Below are 20,847 nucleotides of genomic sequence, written 5' to 3' on the forward strand. Positions count from 1 at the left end.
CGGTGGTGGTGTTGCCAGTATCGCAATATTAATTACCAATTCTGATAAAGTTTGATAAAATACATCATTATGCGTTAATTAATTGAGCTCTTTTTATCTTTCCAATTTGTAGTTAAACTTTTTAATGAACCATTATTTCGTTTTTTAATTAATTAGGCAACATAAAATGTTATTTTCAATACTAGCAATATTTTAAGAAATTTTCTATTGGTTACGTTTGAGAATATAGTGAGATATTCACCAATAGAAGATTATTATCTCACAGTGTCTCTTCGAGTATTGGCTAAGGCAATTTTTGACATAAATAGATGTCAGTCACAGTTCTCAATGTCAAAATTCTAATGTCAATTTAGGCAACCAAATCAAAATAGACGAAATGTTATTCAATCATTGAACACACGTTTGTTATTATCTCTGTTTAGAAAATTAATTAATATTTATAATTAAGTGAAAGTTACATTAGTCATTGTATCTAAGTGTTTAATAGTATATTACTAAGATAAGTAATCGATATTTTTGTTATTGTTAGTTTTACATAACCGGTAACCATGAGGGTTTATTTGTTAAAAAGTGTGTCACGAGTGGTAGGCGCGAGATTTTATTCGACGCCGAATTATAAGAAAGTTACGCATTGCATTTTCGACATGGATGGACTTCTGCTTGGTGAGTAGAATGCGACCTTCATGCTAATCGTGAATGTTATTGGCTTACAAGGTTACAGACGCGGTCATACTTTTACATAATAAATTAATAACAAATCAACTACACTACTATTGCATTCGTTACTATGTAAATATCGTAGTTTATGCAAGACAGTCTCCAATAAATTTCTTACGAAGTAATTTTTATTTCTTAAAAAATCTAAGTTTATTCTAAGATATGCAATGTTTAATAATCTGTGTGATTAACAAACACATTATGGAAATTAAAAAAAATGTAAATGTAACCTACTTGTGTTGCTAACTGTACATGCGAAATTATAATCTGATAAAATTGATTTCACAATTTATTAGCTCTCATAACAAGTTCTGTATTTAAAAATTCACACATTCAAATTTTAAATTATGTTTCCTAACACCCAGGTTTTTAAAATTAATTATTAAAATATTTTTTCATCTAAGTTTATGATAAATAATATTTATCTCTGTAACAATTTTACATATCAATATAATATTGTATTTGATATTCATCATGACAGTTACATATTATAAAAAAATACAATTTAATAGGCCCCAGGGATAAGGCATCTGATAATTAAGCAACAGATAATGTAGTATTTTATCTGTTAATTACTTAACAAGTTCTTATTTTAAAAATTGTAGCTATAAAAGAAAACAATATTGACCAGTAAGAATACTGTATTTGAACAGTCTAATTTATGCTTTTGCCAGCAGATTCACCCATGTTATATCATAGGATTAAAAATGGCCTATGTATTATTCCAGACCATAATCTACCCCTGTTACCTATCATTTCAATCCCTTCAGCCATTATGACATTGAAGTGTAACAAACAAACCTACAAAGTTTCACATTTATAATATTAGTAAGGTAAAATAAATAGTTCCTATACACATTACCAGACATTATTGTCTAGTCCCTCACTAAATACATAATATAATGTGTAAGAGTGACATCATATGCATTTAACAATCTATCAATGACACAACTTGTGAATAAATTATCATTCCAAATTACTTTACATGTGATAAAAATGTATGAAATGCTATTTCAGGAATGAATGAGGTACCTTGTTCATAATATGGATGATGACGGGTTATGACAATTAAACATGCATTGAGTCCGTCAGTTAGGCAATGAAAAAATAGATTAGATACATATTTTATTAATTTTTTCATATTAGATAACAATACTTAGATAAAACGAATCAAAGTTTAAGAGCAAATATGTCATTTCTATTAATGACGTATAAATCTACCTAGAAGTGACGTCACGTGATATTTTAAATTGATATGTCTTCTAATATTTTAAAATAATCTACAAGATGGACATTAAAACCAAAATCATCATCTATCCTAACTATTATAACTGTCAGGAACTACTAAACTAAAAAAAGTACAGCGTGTATGCTGTAAGAACTAAGAAGACTGTAACTATTCTTCCTTTTTTTCCAGACACGGAACTAGTATACAAGAAAATGATAACACAGTTATGTGCAAACTATGGCCACAAATACACAGACGAGTTGATGATGAAAATACTTGGTGGAACGGAGCAGAGACTGTCAGAGATTCTGTGCAAAGAACTGAAGTTACCGATCACACCCACCGAGTTTAGAGACCAGCTGCTAGTTCTAGGAGACACTATGTTGGCTGGAGCGCCTTTATTAGACGGTAAGTTTATTTTCCAAGGCTATATATACTATATTATAACTTGGGAATTAAAACTGGAAAGGTGTTTGCATTAAAATGTTTCGGATATCAGAAGTTGAGATTTATCAGATAATAAATTGTTTAACGAGTAATTAATTAGTGATAAGTTCCTACTTAATTATTTAATCTTACATAATACAATGAAATAGTGGTACCTACATAAGGCAAACTTTATCCCATACATACTGCATTCTCGGTAGAGAATCAGTCGTCTTTATTTCCAATTCTTTATTTACAAGTAGTATGATAGCTTTGGTCCAATCCAGAAGTAAATAATAAAAAAGTAATACATTGCAATACTTGGCATCAGTCCACATTTATCTGTTGCTACGAAGTTCATGTCCAAGGTTCGGACAATTTAAATTAGAATTGATAACAATAAGTTATATAATTTGTTTAATAGGAAGTCTAGGTTCCTGTAATATCTAGTGTCTGTTTTAGCCTATAATGCCATTTTAATTTCCGATAATAAGTCACAAAACAGAACTTTTCCCCATTAATCAGAGAAAAATACACCCTACTATCTCGATTCTCCAACATTGTTGACTATACTGCTCTAGAGAAGTTACTGTCGCTCATGCAAGTTTGTCATAGTTAACGATCGCTTTTAAGCCTTTAACTGCCATCAGAAAACTGTTGAAAGCAAATCCTCCACTAACGTAGGACACCGGTGACCTATGTGGCAGTTAACATTTACAGTAACTAAAAATCCTAGCAGTTACTAAAAATAAAAATAAACAAGCAATATGGTTTTCCGATGGATAGTAGTTTCAATTAGCCTTACTTACTTATTGAAACTGTCTTATTGAAAACCTATTGAAAGATTAAAGAAAAATATACAATTTACTTTAAAATTATATTTTTTCTCTCACATGTATTAAAAGATAACATACAGATATTTGCACCCAATGATATAATATCTTTTGATTATTTAGACAGCATTCTAAAGTTGATAATGTTATCTTGTGACTCTTGTGAGCTACCGTTGAATGCACTTTGGATGAAACACTCCTCCTATTATGTACACAGATGTTATAAGAAACTGGTGTAGGCACATAACTACCTACGTGGACATTTATTTTTCACTCAAGACCTCTAGAAGTTTTGCTACAACTTTTTTTTTTTTTTTGAGGGGTTTATCTCATCCAATGATTTCTTTCGCCTTGGAGGCGAGGCGTGAGGGAGTATTAGACTCCTACTGATTACAAACTATCCTGTTCCTACTCCTGCTTTTCGTGCCGGACCCCGGTAACCCGCTAGGCAATCCGCAGCTCCAGGAAGTTTTGCTAAATCAACTTTTATAAGTAGTGTTGCATGAATTTCACACGTACCAAACTGTTGGAGCAAGTTACTTACTGTTAAACCAGCACATGCTGCTCATGATTATAGGCCCTTATCGTACCTCGAAACTAATCGAGCAACCTCGAATAGTTACGTGAATAAACCGTACCTACAATTATTAAGAGTCTGACACTCCCTATCGCCTCGCCCAAGGCGAAAGAAGTCATTGGATGATTTTCTCCCCTTAAAAAACCTACATTTATTATTTTAATATGTCTCATAATAGCTTTTTAAGCATCTTCAATCCTCTAAATTTCAATTTACAGGTGCAGAAAGATTAATACGACATCTCCACGCAACTAAAGTTCCCTTCGCCTTAGCAACTTCCTCCAGCGCTCGATCAGTTGAAACCAAAATAGCGCAGTACAAGGAACTGTTCTCTTACTTCCATCACATGGTAATGGGGAGCACAGATAAGGAAGTCAAGTATGGGAAACCACACCCTGATATATTTCTGGTAGCCGCTGCCAGGTTCCCTGATAAACCTCATCCTTCTAAGGTATGTTGTGATAAATTGATTTAGATAGAAAGTAAAGTGTTATAAGTAAGTTAAATTGGGTGGCGTTTGTCGAGTGGACTCTAGTGCAACTGCAACTGCGGTGCAAGAGGTCTCGATTTTTGGGTCGAGTATTGGCAAAAAAATCTTATTGAAATACAATGGCATTCTATAATTGTACGCAACACCATTCACGAAGATTTCAGGTGCTTGATGTGTTGATATTCATACAAACATTCAATAAAAATACTCTCATTATATCTTGTCGTTCTACGTGGAGGACCAAGGGGAGGCCTTTGTTCAGCAGTGGACGTCTCTCGGCTGATGATGATGATGATGACTCTCATTAGATAACTTTACAACAACAAAATAAAGTTAAAAAAAAATAAAGAAAGTATAGCATTACGTTAGCTATACTTTCATACACCTACTCGAAATATAAAATAGCGATACATTCAGCCTATAACACTCAATAGGTACCTGACTTCGTTTAAAGTCGTTAGTTTCATAACATTGACTGTTTACACGTCCAGCGGCTATCGCCCACCAACACCGAAATATACCACTTCCGCAATTCAGCTCAGTTTTAGCACATTGCAACTAGAGTACGTAGGCGATTCGTCTAGTTATAAAAAAGTAGCAATTAATAACTTTTCCACGACAGGCGACATAGCAGTAACTAAATTTTCCAGACATTGATTGTTGAATTATGCTGATATGATCTGTTGTTGAGTGTTGTATAATACTTAGTGGCTGACTTGTTAGCATTCACGTACTTGCGTATTTTTTTATAAGACTTAGGTAATAGTCGAATATTTAAGCAACAAAAATAAACTAAAAATATAAGAAAAGCCCTACTAGTTACAAGACTTCTTCTCGTGAGCAGCGTGAGTCCCTATGTGACTCGAAACTAGTAGATTTTTTTCGTAATAATTCTACGTGAGTAAACTGTTAATTTACCATGTCTCACCATAGTTATTATCTTATTATTAAAAGTGTAATAAAAACAGAAATCCTCCAATTGCATCTCTCGATTGAAAGTAGAAAAATTATAACACCGTACAATCAGTTAAAATCCTATTTCGTACAGCAAATTTAAATATTAGTAAGTAGAAAATAATCGTTACTGCCACCAAATACATATCTACTCAATTACAACACAATAACGAAAATAACCCATATCACTACTCTTTTAAAGTCAAAAATCCCAAATCAACTCTACAGACGACACAGTTTACTTGATTGTATCATTAATCTAATCTTAGCCAGAGTTAGCGTGTTATTGAGAAAAACGTGCGATGCGAATTAGAGACATAAATCACTTGATTCAGTTCAAGGGGATACCTACTGCAATAGACTGAACTGGTCAAATTGGTGGAATCTTGCACTCTTGTGACTTGTGTTCTAGTTTGTAAATTCAAACTAATAATGCTTTGGTCAGACAAGTTGGGTCCAACTTGTCTGACCAAAGCATTATTAGTTTGACCGTAAGACCGTTTTGTAGAGATTCTCTATAATCACTCACAAATAGGCATTGCAAATTTCAACCAAAACAATAGACCCCATTTTTTTTCTAATGCGGTAGAATTACTCATGGACTTGCCGGTCTCTAATCGGCTAGAACCACCGCAGTGTTCTCCGCTGTCTGTGACCGTGATCCGGGGTTACCCCTTCGGTTGCCTCTCCGGAGGTCGTAGATCGGCTGCTGGCGAAAAACCCAAAGACCCTAGAAAGACTCAACTCAACCAGGAACTTAGCCAAAATTTTATAAACGATTTTTTTTATATTAATTTCAATAACTATCTACTTAATTACTTTTTTACTTTGATTCCAGTGCCTAGTATTCGAAGACTCTCCTCACGGCGTCACAGCAGGCGTGAAGGCAGGCATGCAAACTGTCATGGTGCCGGACCCACACTTAGATAAAAAGCTAACGACACACGCAACCATCGTACTACCCAGCTTATCCAAATTCCAGCCAGAACTATTTGGATTACCACCATTCAAGTGTTAAAATAAAAATATTATCATAAAGAATCAGCCTGTGTGTGATGTGCGATTCGGCGTTTTCAACTTTATTGTACGTTGATTTTAAGTTCAAATTTGAGTGGTACTGTTTTCTTGTTTAATATGACGTGATATGTAGCAATTGTAATTTGATTCATTAATCTGTTCTATTAGAGTGTACTTTTGTGTATCTTCAATTGAAATACTGTTGCTTCTCACATCGATTCATAGAATAAATACTCAAACATTGGGCTTCCGATCAGTCCTAAAAAACGAGCCTTTAAGATAATAATTTACTAAGTTAAAATAATATAAAATAATTACTACCTGTGCATGTTCAAATTTTGTATGTAATATTTGTGACGTTTTGCTAAGGACTGGTTTGTACAAAATATTCTTCATGTTAAGATATCAAACTTATCTACTACCAAACAGAATTCAAAATAAGGAAACAGAATATTTTATACATAAGTACATTATTGTATAAGATGACTAGGTAACAATAAATACCTATATGTATAGGTGAATCGAGAACGAAAGTACAAAAATCGAGTTACACAAATCTTATGATTAAATATTAGGTAAGTGATTTTTAGTCAATTAATACCATTTTTTATATACCTAGTACTTAATTTGTTAGATTTGTATTGCATGGTGAGCATAGAGTATATACGGGTAGTAAAATATACCATCATACAACAATTATTGTAATAGGTATCCCTATTATTATGTAAGAATAATCGTCAGACAATAACACCCTACCAATAAAAATGTAGTCTATAAGAGAGAAATATTTATATACCGTATTTCATAAACCTTCTCCGTGTGAGAAGAGGCCTTTGATTAGCAGTGGCCTTTTATAGGCTGTTAATGATGATGATGTTTCATAAATAAGGATTTGTAAAAAGTTGCCTTGTCCTACTCATAGACTAACTTCTCTATAAACATTTTACCGCTAAGTTTTAGGCAGCCATTTTGAATTATTGTTTGTATGTCAAAATGTCGCGGGTAAATGCGATAAGATACCTAAATAACTAATAATAAGAAAAGAATGCAATCAGGGTTCAACTATCACATCAAGTGCTATTATAGTAAAATAAAATATTTAATAAGGTGTTATCATGTAGAATAACTATCTCAATTACACAAAAAACAGCCATAATATATTATTTATTTTTGTCCTTTACAGTACTGCAAATATCTGTAGTAAATTGTTGTTATAGTTGGCCATTACAAACGTGCGAACTGTCATTATTATTAGATCTCTCGCTCACACTTATGTGAGTTGTGCGAGATAGTCACATTCTTTTGACGTGACAAGTCGTAGGTACGTTTGTAGTGGCCCAACTATAGTTGATATTTTTAGTATAATTCCTGTCAATAGTGCAATCATTGTAACATAGATGCCATCTACGTTTATAAGTAATGTTGTTTATTTACAAAGTCTGGTAGATGTAGATGATTTTAAGCAATAAAATATTATTTGTATAATAAGAAATTGTGGTTTCATTTTCTGTTTCCTGAAGAGAAAATGCATTTAGTCGATTATAGCGCCGCCATCAAGTGAAATTATTACGGATTGAAAAAGCAGCCAATCGGAAAATACCTATACATAATCACGCCTTCTAAGACTAGATGTGATAGGTAGGGCAAGTGATGCACAACTAAATGTAATACACATTGTTGTTTCAGGTCTGGGTGTCATGTATATGTGAAATTATGTTTGTAAACGCACACACGATAAAGGGAAAATCCTAGTATGGGGCAACATTAAAAAAAATATTGCCAGTTCCTTGTAATGTGAAAAAATCATCATCAGAGATTAGATGTAACTTGGATGACAATGACGAGTCAAAATGAGAATAAATAACACCATTTGCTATTAACTAAATATTTTTATTAACATAAATATAATATAACAACATAATTTACTTTGATAGCTGTTTCACGGCCGAGAGAACATTGTCAGCGTTCTGGTCGGTGAGAGACATGCTGCGTTCTTCTCCTTTTTCTGAAAATAAATATTTGTATTAAGTAAATCAATGCTTTGGCCTCCTACTACTGAATAAGGCTATTCAATAAATCTAATCTAATCAAAATACATAACTACAAAAGTAGTTATTGTAAATGCAATAATATTTACATGAATATCAAAAGTACTAAGTAATCAAGTTGACTAGAAAAAATGGTTTAGTCATGTAAATATTCTGAAAAAACTATTCTATTTTCGAGTTTCAGAGCACACAGGGACTCTTCAGCGTGTGCAGACGCGGCGATGTCGAGCAGCCTACTTGGACGTAGACTTGAACATCACACTGTGAGTCCCTCTGTGACTCGAAACTAGTAGAGCTTTTAAAAACAATTATGTGAGTTAACTAAGTTAATTTAGTATGTCTCATGATACATTTTACAAAAGTTTATTAATCAAATACTAATTAGTTTCAAATACTTTTCAGAATGCCTATTTTATGAAATTTGATAATAAAATACAGTAACATACAACAAATTTACAGTGTACTCTCTACTACATTAAAAATATTAATATTATAATAGTAATAACTGTATAAAACTTCAACGGGCCAAGCCTCTGACCAAAGACAATATTTGTTCCGCATTCATATCTTTCAGAGAATGACATTTTTCACATCCTTTACCTGAAATTATTTTTTAATTTAATTATGCTTGACTTGCAAGCTTCTGAGGAAATATGAAATAAACAATTATTATAATTTGTTATTCGTGAATATTCCAGTTAGATAAATAAATCTCTAGCTTTACGTACTTAAGTAACAATCCTACTAATATTATAGTTATGTAAATGCGGAAGTTTGTTTGTTACTTCTTCATGTCGCTCGTCTTCGCTGTAGGGACCAAGATGAAATTTGGAATAGGGGTAGCTTATGGTCTGGAATAACATATGGGTCAAGTTTTATCTGAAGGGAATGTGTGTGAACTAGTTGGCAGTAGCCAGTATAACATATTTTCATCGGATGCTCAATAATGACAGAGTAGGTATATGTTTATTGTTAGCTGATTCCATCTCATTGCTGGTTGCAAGTCGTTTTAAACAACCGATTCCAGTTCCATGCAGGTTACAGATTAGAAATAATAGTGTCTTGTGTTGTGTATAATAAGTACACAATCCAATTGTGGTAGATGAGGACTAAATAGGTTTGTATTCAGAAGTTGTTAGGATCAGACTTACCATATCGAGCCCAGATTCGTGGCTGTACACCGGAGCATTCACGAATCAATATCGGGAAGCCAGGGTTCTCTTTTTTAAGGTTAACATAGTACTTTTGTATGAAGTTCCTGAAAATTTATTGATATTTTTAATAATTTGTGTAACTTGTTTGAGGTTAAGAAACTGTTTATGTAATCAAAATTCTTACCTTACACCTTCAGAATGTTTGCTTGTTTGGCATAAATGAATCCTCAGTTCCCTGATGGCGGTACCAAAGCGGTAAGACATTTTTTACGTAATTGAAAATACGATTCCTCACAAAAGTCGAATCTTCTTAAAAATGTCAGATTCAGATTGACATTATTGACAATTATTTATTTTGACATCTAATACAAATGTCACTTTGAACGAACTCGTTTGTTGAATTGCGTAAATTGAAACGTTGCAGAAATTAATGAGCGAAAAAAGAAAATACGAAATAAAAAAAGAAACAATTTTAGATCGATAAGTAATCCGAAGAAGAACTCTTATATAAAAACTTAATAGTGGATTTCACTCCTTTTTGAAGGGCCGGTATCTAGCGCACCTGTGACTCCTTTGGTATTGGGCGCTTCATGTGCGGCGTTAAGGCGGGTCCAGACATGTATCATTTGCCCGATCCGATCACCGTATCCGATCACCGTATCCGTATCTGCGTTTGTATCAAGCCCCGTATCAAGTTTTGGACGCCTCCGATTTGCTCCGTATCCGTATCTTCACAATAGTCATGATCGCGTATCAAATTGCTTAGTTCAGTTTCTGCTCTCGATCAAACATGTCGTCGCAGTTGGTTGAAGTGTACGAGAATTTAGCAATTTCATGTGCCTGTTTTATTGTCATTCACAATATTCTAACTTCAAAACCAAAACAGAGACGATGGTGGCAAACGGAATTATTTAGAAACAGATACAGACTTGGAGGAAGAGCTTTGATGAGAGACCTAAGATTTCAACACATCGTCCAGACTGACCCACGTCCGTATCTGTATCACCTTTGATGATCGGACAAAAACCGACATGACATGGGACGGGCCGTATCATAACAGCGTATCGAGATCGCGTATCATGATACGCGTATCATTCCCCGTCCACATATGCGATCATGATACGCGTCGACGATACGGATACGGTGATCGGATCGGGCAAATGATACATGTCTGGACCCACCTTTAATCGCTTACCATCGGGTGATCTGTCTGATCGTTTGTATTTCATAAAAAAAGGTCGGAGGTCAGACCTGGTTTAATTATTTGCCGACTTAGGAATATGTTCTGAAATGTTAGGAGTTTTATGGTAAGGCTTTTTAAAGTATTATTTCACCTCAATTAAAGTGAAAGAATGAAGATATAATCTGAGTCTAATTTTATTCTGTGCCTTTATATTCTTTATATGGGTACCTTTGTAATCTATTTGTGTTAAAAAAACATTAAATGTTCAATGTAGCTTCTATATGTACATGATGATAGTACAGAATACAGCATAATAATTCATTACGCAAAGACGTAAAGGCATACCATGCTTGCTTACTCGAACGATACCTATCTTTTATATATTTGTCCCAATCACATGAACAAGGAAGGTAAATGGGTAGGTATATTACGCATCTTAAAGAAAACATAAATTATTTATTTAACAATTTAATGTAATACTCAATACATCAATTTTATCTTTTGTACATTAAAAACTAAGTACCAAACACTTTTAATAATGATTTCAATATTTTTTATGTTACGCTAGAAGCAACAGCATTTTTCTAGTCATTATTATTGAAATGAATTATAATTATTTATTATCTATTAAACAGACAAAGTTATTATTTATTATAGGCACAAACCATACAACATGTTATTTAGAATTCTTGTTTTTTTCTTTATTTATGGTGGAGGGTAGTTGAGCATATTTAGAGAATAGATGAAATAAACTTAGAGCGCCTTCACATTGAGCGTTTATCCGGCGTAGGCGTTTTTGCCGCGCAGACGTCTTTATGTCGCATATGTTAGGACAAACGCCCAATTTGAAGGAGCGCTTATTGTAAATGGAGAAATGATCTATATAACAACACTATATTTTGGTTAAGTATACAGTTATTTTTTAGAGATAATTCCTCATTTTGTTTTAATTACATTTTGCAACTTTAAAAGCAGGTATTTTCTTTGTTAAATGAATGCTCAACTACCCTCTTTAAGCAACACCATAATTAGGATTATCATAGTAAAGTTTTGTTCGATCATAACTGACTGTCTTGTGCACAATCCAAGTTTAAAAAAACATCAGAAAGAGATAGCAATATTAATTTTATTATTGCTATCTCTTTTCCACTAGGTTCAGTTAGTGTAAAAGACAATCGGCCTCCATTATTTAAAATACGGTTTATTATATTTGTAAGAGCATTATTACAGTTAGTTAAAAATTCTGAAATTCAATAATCACAGATCACGCTCATAGTGTAATATTAAAAAGTTTCTACACACCAACTTGAACCTTATTGCTGAGAATATTAAGGTTAAAATCGTTAAGTCTAGGAGACAAAGGGACATAGACAGTTTAGTCAATACCAAATGCAGTTTCGAGGTAAAGTCGATTTTTAGACGTGACGTCACTACTAATTGAATACTGAATATTTTAATAAGAAAACGGAGTTTCCTACCAATTTCGCTAGATGGCGAGTCGGTTGAAAAATATCATGTGAATCCAACAAAATATATCCTAACAAAGCAAAGTTTTAGTGCAGTAGCCGAATAGAATGGCTCTAAAAGCATTAGACTAAATTGTAACCTCAATTCAACCTTATTACACGGTAGTAAGAGCTGATTTTTGCGGTCACTAAGACTGACTTTTAAATTACCGTTAACCTCACACGAAAATAGACTTTACTGTATATTATTTAAGTTTCAATTTTGTTTGAATTACGCCCAGGTAATAGAGATATAGAGAAACAAAATGCTCACAAGTAAAAAAGACTCTTATTATGAAGCTCATAGAAACGATTTTTGGATGAAACAGAACGATTTATACATAGTTACGCCACGACAATACAGCTGCATTTGGTTTGACCAGTTTTAATAAGAATTGGCATATTATCTACGATGTTAATAAGACCGTATTGTCGATTCTAGAACATACGTCGTTCATTTCAAGTAGGTAGGTTTAGGCAGAGACAGCACAGCTCAAACTACTCCTATTGTAAAATGATTATTGCATTTTCAACTTTATATAGGAATATAATAAAGTTGAAAATCTAATAAATTGCAGAAAGGAGTAGGTTGACCTACTTTTATCTGTACAATATTAAATGAAGCGTTTAGCACTCAAACCTCCTTGTTATCATTTGAATAGCTCTTCAGTGGTTCCGATTTGTATTATATTTATATCTGATTCTCAATAACGACAATCATTGGTCGTCCTTTACAGTAGAAAAATGTCTTATCATTGTCAATTACATCTAGTCACTTGTTTACGTGTATCTATCGTCAAATTACTTAGAAAACTGTCAATTCCTCTGAGGTAGCAACCCTCCTGTGATGTGCACAACTCTATATTATATTTTAATGTGAACTAGACCTTAATTACCTTCTATGTGACTTGGAATCTACCATCAACTTCTATACAATGCACAAACATCGTTCGAATGTGTAGGTACCGAATTAATTGTTACTTCAAGATTAACATACAACAATCCAGAGTTGAAGGTGACAGAAAATTGAACCTTATTGCACATTTATTCGTGTCAAAATTGCACTCTACCCGATACTAATTAAATAAAAATAAATTCACTTTAGGCGTATAACACTTCGTGACAATTCCAACATCAAATAAATGAGCAAATAATTGAATTAATATAATTATTGTTGTTGAAATCAATATATCGGCATTACAATCATCTTGTCGAAATTGGGAAGCTAAAAAAACTAAAACAGAAAATCTAAGCTTGTTATAATTAAAAAAAATGTAATATCATTAATGTGTATATACATATTTACATCTTAAATTTTAAACGGCATACTATTCTATAACGTAAGAAAACAAAGTTGAGAAATTCAGAAATATTTTTTGAAAAATTCTTATTATAAATAACTTTTAATTATTGAACAAAACCTCATCCTAGTCATTTAGTTTGTTAAGACAGGTCAACAAGAATTTACCTAACGGACGAATAGTACGAGAGCTATATACAGTTGAGTGAAGATTAACTTACACATGGAAATTTCAATTGGCAAGAAACATTCTATTTGACAGCACTTAGTAAACACTCTCGATCATAACCGTACCTACAAACTATTGAAACTCGAACACGTATCCGAATGAACCTCGCCGACTAGAGTTCCAGATTCCAGATTCACGATGCCAAATGAAATTCCCAGCAACGTTCACTCTTGTCACGTCACGATTTAGTCAGCTACACAACTCGAAAACTATTAGGATAGCGAGCCACTCGACTGTACACAGCTCGAGACCGTAGAGCACGAAGCGGGAGAGCAGCAGCGCGGCGTAGGTACAGCAGGCGGCCACCCTGGACCGGGCCGAGGGGGCCTCGTGTACGTGCTCGCGCGCCGTCTCTCGCCTGTGCAAGCTCAGCTAGCCAGACGCCGGTTCCATCGCTTTAACCGCGTCCGCGGTCAGACCCTGCTTCTGGCACCACTCCACGAAGTCGTCGATGAGCACCGGCCACGCGCCCTCCGCGTCGTAGTTGCTCATGCCATCGTCGATCTGTGTCGCGAAGTCTAACAGTAGATTCCATGTGTCTTTTGGTATGGATCTTTTATGGTGCTCCTGTAAAGTTTTACATAATATAAAGTAAAAATGTATTTCTGCCTCATCTTTGTATTTATTCTACTTGCCTGGAAGGTGTTAGATTTGGGCACAGAATTGCTTCATGATGGGCAAAAAATTATGGTTTATTTGTACAAAAAATGAGTAAAGCACTTAGGTTCACTGCATGTGATAAGTGGGTGTTACATAATTAATATACATCTCATATTTTCCTCTTTGGTGAATGAATAACTAGTTAAAATGTAATGTTTACAAGAAGAAGCCCGGAATGTTTGTAAAGTGTGTGAACTAAACTGACCCCAATGTTTATCTAACAAGTCTAGAACTGATGCCAAAAATATCAAGTACTGATATCTAGAAAAAGATTTGTATTATTTATAAATAGGAATGAGTAATCAGGCTATTGCTCTAATAAAATTGGGTGGTTTATAAATTACAATAAAGTAGGTGACTGGCAAGTTTGTACTGGGTTTAATTTTGATAGGTAGGTACTAACTTTATAAGTGGTTTATAGTACCATTGTAATAAGGGATATGTCAACTCTATATTATATCTATAATAATTACAAGAGGAGTTTTATCTTTAAGCTTGAAGCATTATTGTATTATTTTGTATTTGTAATAACTAATCAAAGATGTAGTCTTAATTTGAGTTCTCATGTCTCATTCTAATACAATACAGATGCCAACTTGGCATATATCTAATAGTTTTAAAATAGAAGTATTCAAAGTAAATACAGGGTGCTTTTCTACAAGAGATGTGCTATGTTACACCAATACTATTCATTGGTACACAGAGCTTAGCACTAGTGGAAAAGGGTTCAACTAAGATATGTTTTTTATATGAAAGATGCATGCTATGAATGTGTGCTATGCAACCATATGTGCTATGGATGGTTTTCGTACCACATCACACTGCTACATCATTGGAAATGGTCACATAGTTGCACAGCTTATCTATTACATCTTCACAGCATAGCTACATAGCTTATTTCTGGTGGAAAAGCATCCTTATACTATCGGAGTCATATAAGAATCTTACTAAAAGTGTCATGTTGATATGAAATGCATTTTCCACACTTATGGGAATCATATCTCAATCTAATCTTACCTTATCTTACTATAAGGTGTAATTGTGAGGTGTAATGTTACTTATACAAGTTATACATACCGTGAGAAATTTACACCAAGCATCTAGGAACTTAAACCTCCCACGGAGCACTATATTCCAATAGGCTATCGCCATGTCCAATTCAAGACCTTTCTGTCCCGGATTCTTTGCATAATTGAATGTAAAATGATAAAAGTCTTTGAATTTATTTTGATCCTTTATTTCTGTCTCCAGGGTTGCTAACTTTCCTTTTAATTTGTCTATGCTATCCACTCCAAGCTCTATGAGACCAGTTATGAACTCATCCTTCGTGAACTCACACTGCACAGCTGCTTTACACTTCCATGCTATTATAAGAACTAGAATTGACTCAGGACTTAAATTAAGGTCTTCTAAAAACTTCATAACACCATCAACAGTGATCTTGTCGTTCTCCTGTTGGTCTTTGTACTTTGTAAACAGTTGGTCGAGCTTCTTTCTGTCCACGGACGCCTTGACGGGGTCCTTGTAGTAAGCCTCTGGGTTCTGAAAGTAGTTGTCGCTCGCCAAGTCCAGTTTCCAGTCATTTTGAGACAAACAGTATATCGCCGTGCTCTCACTCGTCTGCGTAAACGCGACGAACTTTTTAACTTTGTCTCTCTGTGACGATTTTAATTTATTCTGTAAGAGAATCGTAAGAACGTCATATTTATAACCTTATTAGTGCTTACCTGTCATTAATTTTACGTATCAAAAATAATTCATGGATTTAGTATAGTTTCATCATTGTTGAGTTTGATGAATATTTTAACACGATTACTCACCATTTTCGTGAATTTTTTATTGTTTCTAATGACTTTCACTGTTATTTCGACATCGGAACCAAAGTGAAATAACAATCATAGACAACTTTCTAATGTTGTTGTACACCAAATTAAAATTCCCAATTTCTATAATTTTGTTGTGACGCGTATAAAAATATTGAATTAATTAACCTTTTTTTAGTTACAAATTTTTCAACATAGACAATCTATTTGAAATACTAATAAGAATGGTAATTCTAACAAGAATTTTATAAGAAACAGATTAATTGTTGAGTTTTTCCAGTATGCATATTTTTGTTATTGTAGGTATAAGTGAAAATATTTGATATGTAATTTAGAATACCTTGAAATCGAGGAGAAAACAAAATCAGATAATAGCAACATCGTAGCATAACATAATCATAGACAAAAATATTTTCGTTCTGAAATTACGCAAATAGAAAATTTATACAACTTTATAAGAATAAAATTTTTAGTAATTGGAAAATCTTTTTATTTGTAACTAAACCATAAAACTATAAAAATAATAATTCAAAGAACATAAAAACATTTTGTATGCTAGCCAAATTTCTAAACTAAATTGTCAATAAATGAAAACAGCTGATCGCAAAACATAACCTAAAAATTTCGATAACATTGTAATATTGTATTAATTTAAGTGAAAATAAACAGATCATGTTAATAAACTATTAGAAATGTGTTCTATATTAGTAAAACGTTTAATTTACGTACCAAATCGTTATTTGTTTAAGTGCATTAGTACGAAAAGTCCAAGAGTTAGATTTGCGCCGAGTCCTACGGGCTATTTGCATTTAGGAGGTTTACGAACTGCTCTGTACAATTATTTGTTTGCAAAATCTCGGAATGGTACGTTTATCCTGCGTATAGAAGATACGGATCAGACGAGGAAAGTCGAGGGCTCAGTAGACGCATTGGTGAACGACTTGCAATGGGCGGGTATTGAGTGTAACGAAGGACCAGGAATTAATGGAAAATATGGTCCTTATGTACAGAGCGAAAGGTTGAATATTTATCAGTAAGTTTAGTTTCATTCATAATTAAATGCTTCATTTTCTGATTAACTGTGTTTGTGATGTATGATATAGTTAGGTAAATCATTATTTCATAGCTGTGATTTAATAGAAAACAAATTATATGAAAAGAAAATTAGTTTTTTTTTTAATATAGCTCAATATTTTTTTATATAAAAACTATAGTGAAACATACTAAATTAACCAAAACTCAAGGTTTACTCACTTAAATTAATGAAGAAAATCTCTACTAGTTTAGAGTCACAATCACAAATGACTTCACCATGTTTGCACACATTGCTCATACCTCAATAATTCAATTTGAGCAGTGAACACACATAGACTGTTAACATGACAATGATAATCATGACATATTATTAAAAATGTTCCTTCCATTTCTTCCAGAGAGCACATAGCAAAACTCCTCGATAATGGCTCAGCATACAAATGTTTCTGCACTGAGCGCAGACTGAACATACTACGCAGGGATGCAGTCAAGTCACAGAGGATACCTAAATATGATAACAGGTGTAGGAGTCTGTCTCCTGAGGAGATTAAACAGAAGATTGACAATGGTGTTCCTTATTGTATTAGGTTTAAGGTAATTTTATGTATAATTATTTATTTATTTATTAAGTGTCACCAACATAAATACAGCAATATTGCACAATAAAAATAACAGTTACATACAAACTACCTTAGGCTTATCTGTATTTACAATTATTATTTAAAAGAAGGACTGAAAAAATATTTCTGGTCTTAAATTTTACAACTTTTCTTTATAAATGAGTAGGCAATAGTATGTCAACCTGTGGTATGCTGAAATGCAGATGTACATGAGACACAATGTTTTTTCTAGTGTGTCTCATATACTAACAGACAAGATGTTAAAAAGTAACATCAACTCTTTGCTTATTATTTCATTTTTATACATTTAAAAGAAGGCAAGCCTAATATAGGTACCAGGCATAATTCAAGTACTAAGATTTTGTCCTGTTTCATAATACAGAATTTCTGCTGCACATCACACTCAGACCAGGACCAATAATATTTATGGATCACCACAAAGAATTATTTCTTACAACAAACGATCTCGCGACGCGTTACACAGTAGCCGATCACCTAGCCACTGCACGAAACAAAAATTTTCCAAATTAATCATTTTCGTTTCTATTTTCCTCAGCTAACATCAGACGTTCAGTACTTTGAAGATCTGATCTTCGGCAGTATAGCTTACGACGTCTCCTTGAATGAAGGGGACCCAGTGCTCATGAAGAGTGATGGCTACCCAACATACCACTTCGCGAATGTGGTCGATGACCATTTGATGGACATCACACATGTGTTGCGAGGTGTCGAGTGGCAGATCTCTACTACTAAGCATTTGCTTATTTATAGGTAAGATACATAATATAGAAATTCCGTTGTAGCTTAGAGAAGTTTGGCGTCTAATGGTAAACGTCCACAGGTCCGCATCGTACGCATCGCACGCATCGGATTTTAGTTTGTCTAGTATAGAAACTCATCACAACTGTGTCCACTAATCCGCATCGTACGGCACGCATCATCGGTAATGCTTACATGCGATGCGTGCTGATGACGTCATACAAAATGTGTACGATGCCGGCCAGTGGATGCTTATCTTAAACATGATAGACTTTAATTTTATAATAACTATCGTGTGACACACTAAATTAACTAAACAATCACGGTTTACTCACGTACATTAAAAAGCGCGGGTAATAGAGTCGAAGTCGCCGCGTCAGCGCACGCTACTCACGATAAATACTGTAACTCGAAACTAGTAAAGCATTTCTCCATTAATGTACGTAAGTAAACCGGGATTGTTTCACATGATAGACTTATTATTTGCAGAGCGTTCGGTTGGAAGCCGCCACAGTTTGGTCACATGCCGCTGATCGTGAATGCTGACGGCACTAAGCTTAGTAAGAGACAGAGCGACGTCAAAGTTGAAGATTATAGAAGCAATGGTATTTAATGAAAATATTTTTGTATAGTTACTGCTAAATGTGAAGTAACTTTCGGCTTCTTAAGTAAGGCTTATAAAAGACTTTAGATCTACTTTCGTGTAGAGATATGCTGATAGGCATAAAACTTTCTGAATGACTATTTATCCTATTAAGCTGATACTAATTTTAACTACTAATGAATATATTTAGTAAAATCGTATCGTCACACCCGCCCCTGGGCATCAATCCAGACTCCGTGCTGTTACTGAGGAATTTTCGATAAACCGAAAAAACTCGGCAATACTTTACCCGACCCCAGGAATTGACCCAGGGACCTCTTGGTCAGTAGTCGTACTTGCGAACACTCGACCAACGAGGCAGTCAATTTAGTAAAAATTGTTATTTCTCAGGAATATTTCCGCTGGCGTTGGTGAATTACATAACGCTGTCTGGTGGTGGGTTCGAGCACGTGCCGGGCGCAGGCGTCAGACTCAAGACTATGGACGAATTGGCTGGAGAGGTACCTTACCTACTTGCATATAATTTCTTAGCATTTATTATTTTAAAGATTAGAACTATGGTTTAACAAACAAAACACTCTTACTTCTACTTAGTTACAACGCCGACATACTAAATAGGCATGTTTTAAATTACAGTTTCAGATAGACAAAATATCATCACACCCAAGCCGACTGAATCCCGACCTTCTAGAAGAATGCAATCGTTTAGAAATCAAACGAAGATTAAGAGACGAAGACCAAGCAAATAGCTTAGTATCCAAACTACAAGAACTAATAACAAAAACGTATCCAGAACACAATTTGAATTTGACAGAAGAACATGTAAAGACCGTTTTAAATTGGTCAGCGTCTCGAATATCAAGAATGGAAGAGTTATCATCGAAAAAATATGGTTTCCTATGGATCTTACCCAAAAACACTGCTAAGGTTGACCAGGAATTGCTAAGGAAACTGGTGGAAAATTTGGAAGGGTTGGAGAAGTTTGACCAGGGTAGTTTGAAGGAGAATTTGAGGAGTTTCTCTGCGCAAAATGATGTGAAATTTCCGGCTCTAATGAAGATGCTTCGGTCTGTTATAAGCGGGCTGGATGAGGGTCCAGGAGTCGCGGAGATGATGGACTTGTTGGGTAAGACACAGTCGTTAGAAAGAATTAAAGCTGTTGTACGATACACTGTTGTTTTACTTAATATTATTAATGTTATGATGGTAAGCAGACATCGTAGACTAAGAGACAACGAGAGTACATCTGCTAAGCCAAAATCAAGTTAATTGCGAACCACGCAAGAAATTCTGTAGATCTATCTTATAGGAGAAATTGTATTTTCTCAAGGGCTAAAATACTTATTAACACATTTTTTCTCTAAGGACCAAGAAAGTGCACAACCAAAATGACTACATTCATATTTATTATCTAGTTTTCATTGCCAATCGTGACACCAATGTAAGTAGGTATATACCTATGATCTCTGATAATCCTGAACTTTTAAACTGTGTTTGCCAACTTACCTGCGTGCGGATTATGTCGAAGTCTCTTGTGTAGGAACAGCAGCATGAATTAAGTATGTACTAGTATATACTATGTACCTAAAAACTACCACTACACATTCTAACTAGGAAATAACTCACGAAAAGGGTAAGTAAGTTCTGTACATCTAGTTGGGTTAACTACCCATAACCCTATGTCC

The 20,847-nt window shown here is 34.0% G+C and overlaps 5 protein-coding genes across 6 annotated transcripts in view; 3 read left to right on the forward strand and 2 right to left on the reverse strand.

Moving 5' to 3' along the window:
• The window catches only part of LOC118262624 (carcinine transporter-like), a 284,870-nt gene that overhangs the window by 172,403 nt on the left and 91,620 nt on the right, over positions 1 to 20,847 (forward strand). The window lies entirely within an intron of this gene.
• Positions 342 to 7,734, forward strand: LOC118262816 (probable pseudouridine-5'-phosphatase). Its single transcript, XM_035574430.2, has 4 exons — positions 342 to 663; positions 2,135 to 2,353; positions 4,000 to 4,232; positions 6,064 to 7,734. The coding sequence occupies exons 1-4, from the start codon at positions 549 to 551 to the stop codon at positions 6,241 to 6,243; spliced, it is 747 nt and encodes a 248-aa protein (XP_035430323.1). The 5' UTR covers positions 342 to 548; the 3' UTR covers positions 6,244 to 7,734.
• On the reverse strand, positions 8,112 to 9,800 carry LOC118262608 (NADH dehydrogenase [ubiquinone] 1 alpha subcomplex subunit 2). 2 transcript variants are annotated; one of them, XM_035574118.1, is made up of 3 exons: positions 9,629 to 9,800; positions 9,442 to 9,548; positions 8,112 to 8,247 (listed from the first exon to the last, which is right to left on the reverse strand). In XM_035574118.1, exons 1-3 carry the CDS (start codon positions 9,706 to 9,708, stop codon positions 8,165 to 8,167), a joined length of 270 nt encoding a protein of 89 aa, XP_035430011.1. In that variant the 5' UTR covers positions 9,709 to 9,800; the 3' UTR covers positions 8,112 to 8,164. The 2 variants fall into 2 exon arrangements, with proteins under 2 accessions (XP_035430011.1, XP_035430012.1); XM_035574119.2 differs by lacking the exon at positions 8,112 to 8,247 and adding an exon at positions 8,797 to 8,890 and having other exon boundaries at positions 9,629 to 9,797.
• On the reverse strand, positions 11,080 to 16,304 carry LOC118262488 (DCN1-like protein 1). Its single transcript, XM_035573899.2, has 3 exons — positions 16,142 to 16,304; positions 15,399 to 15,998; positions 11,080 to 14,228 (listed from the first exon to the last, which is right to left on the reverse strand). Exons 1-3 carry the CDS (start codon positions 16,142 to 16,144, stop codon positions 14,034 to 14,036), a joined length of 798 nt encoding a protein of 265 aa, XP_035429792.1. The 5' UTR covers positions 16,145 to 16,304; the 3' UTR covers positions 11,080 to 14,033.
• On the forward strand, positions 16,734 to 20,431 carry LOC118262184 (probable glutamate--tRNA ligase, mitochondrial). The gene is made up of 6 exons (XM_050697362.1): positions 16,734 to 17,177; positions 17,578 to 17,773; positions 18,356 to 18,570; positions 19,048 to 19,163; positions 19,553 to 19,662; positions 19,799 to 20,431. The coding sequence occupies exons 1-6, from the start codon at positions 16,837 to 16,839 to the stop codon at positions 20,429 to 20,431; spliced, it is 1,611 nt and encodes a 536-aa protein (XP_050553319.1). The 5' UTR covers positions 16,734 to 16,836.

The sequence above is a fragment of the Spodoptera frugiperda genome, chromosome 12, assembly GCF_023101765.2.
Source record: "Spodoptera frugiperda isolate SF20-4 chromosome 12, AGI-APGP_CSIRO_Sfru_2.0, whole genome shotgun sequence".
NCBI lineage: Eukaryota > Metazoa > Arthropoda > Insecta > Lepidoptera > Noctuidae > Spodoptera > Spodoptera frugiperda.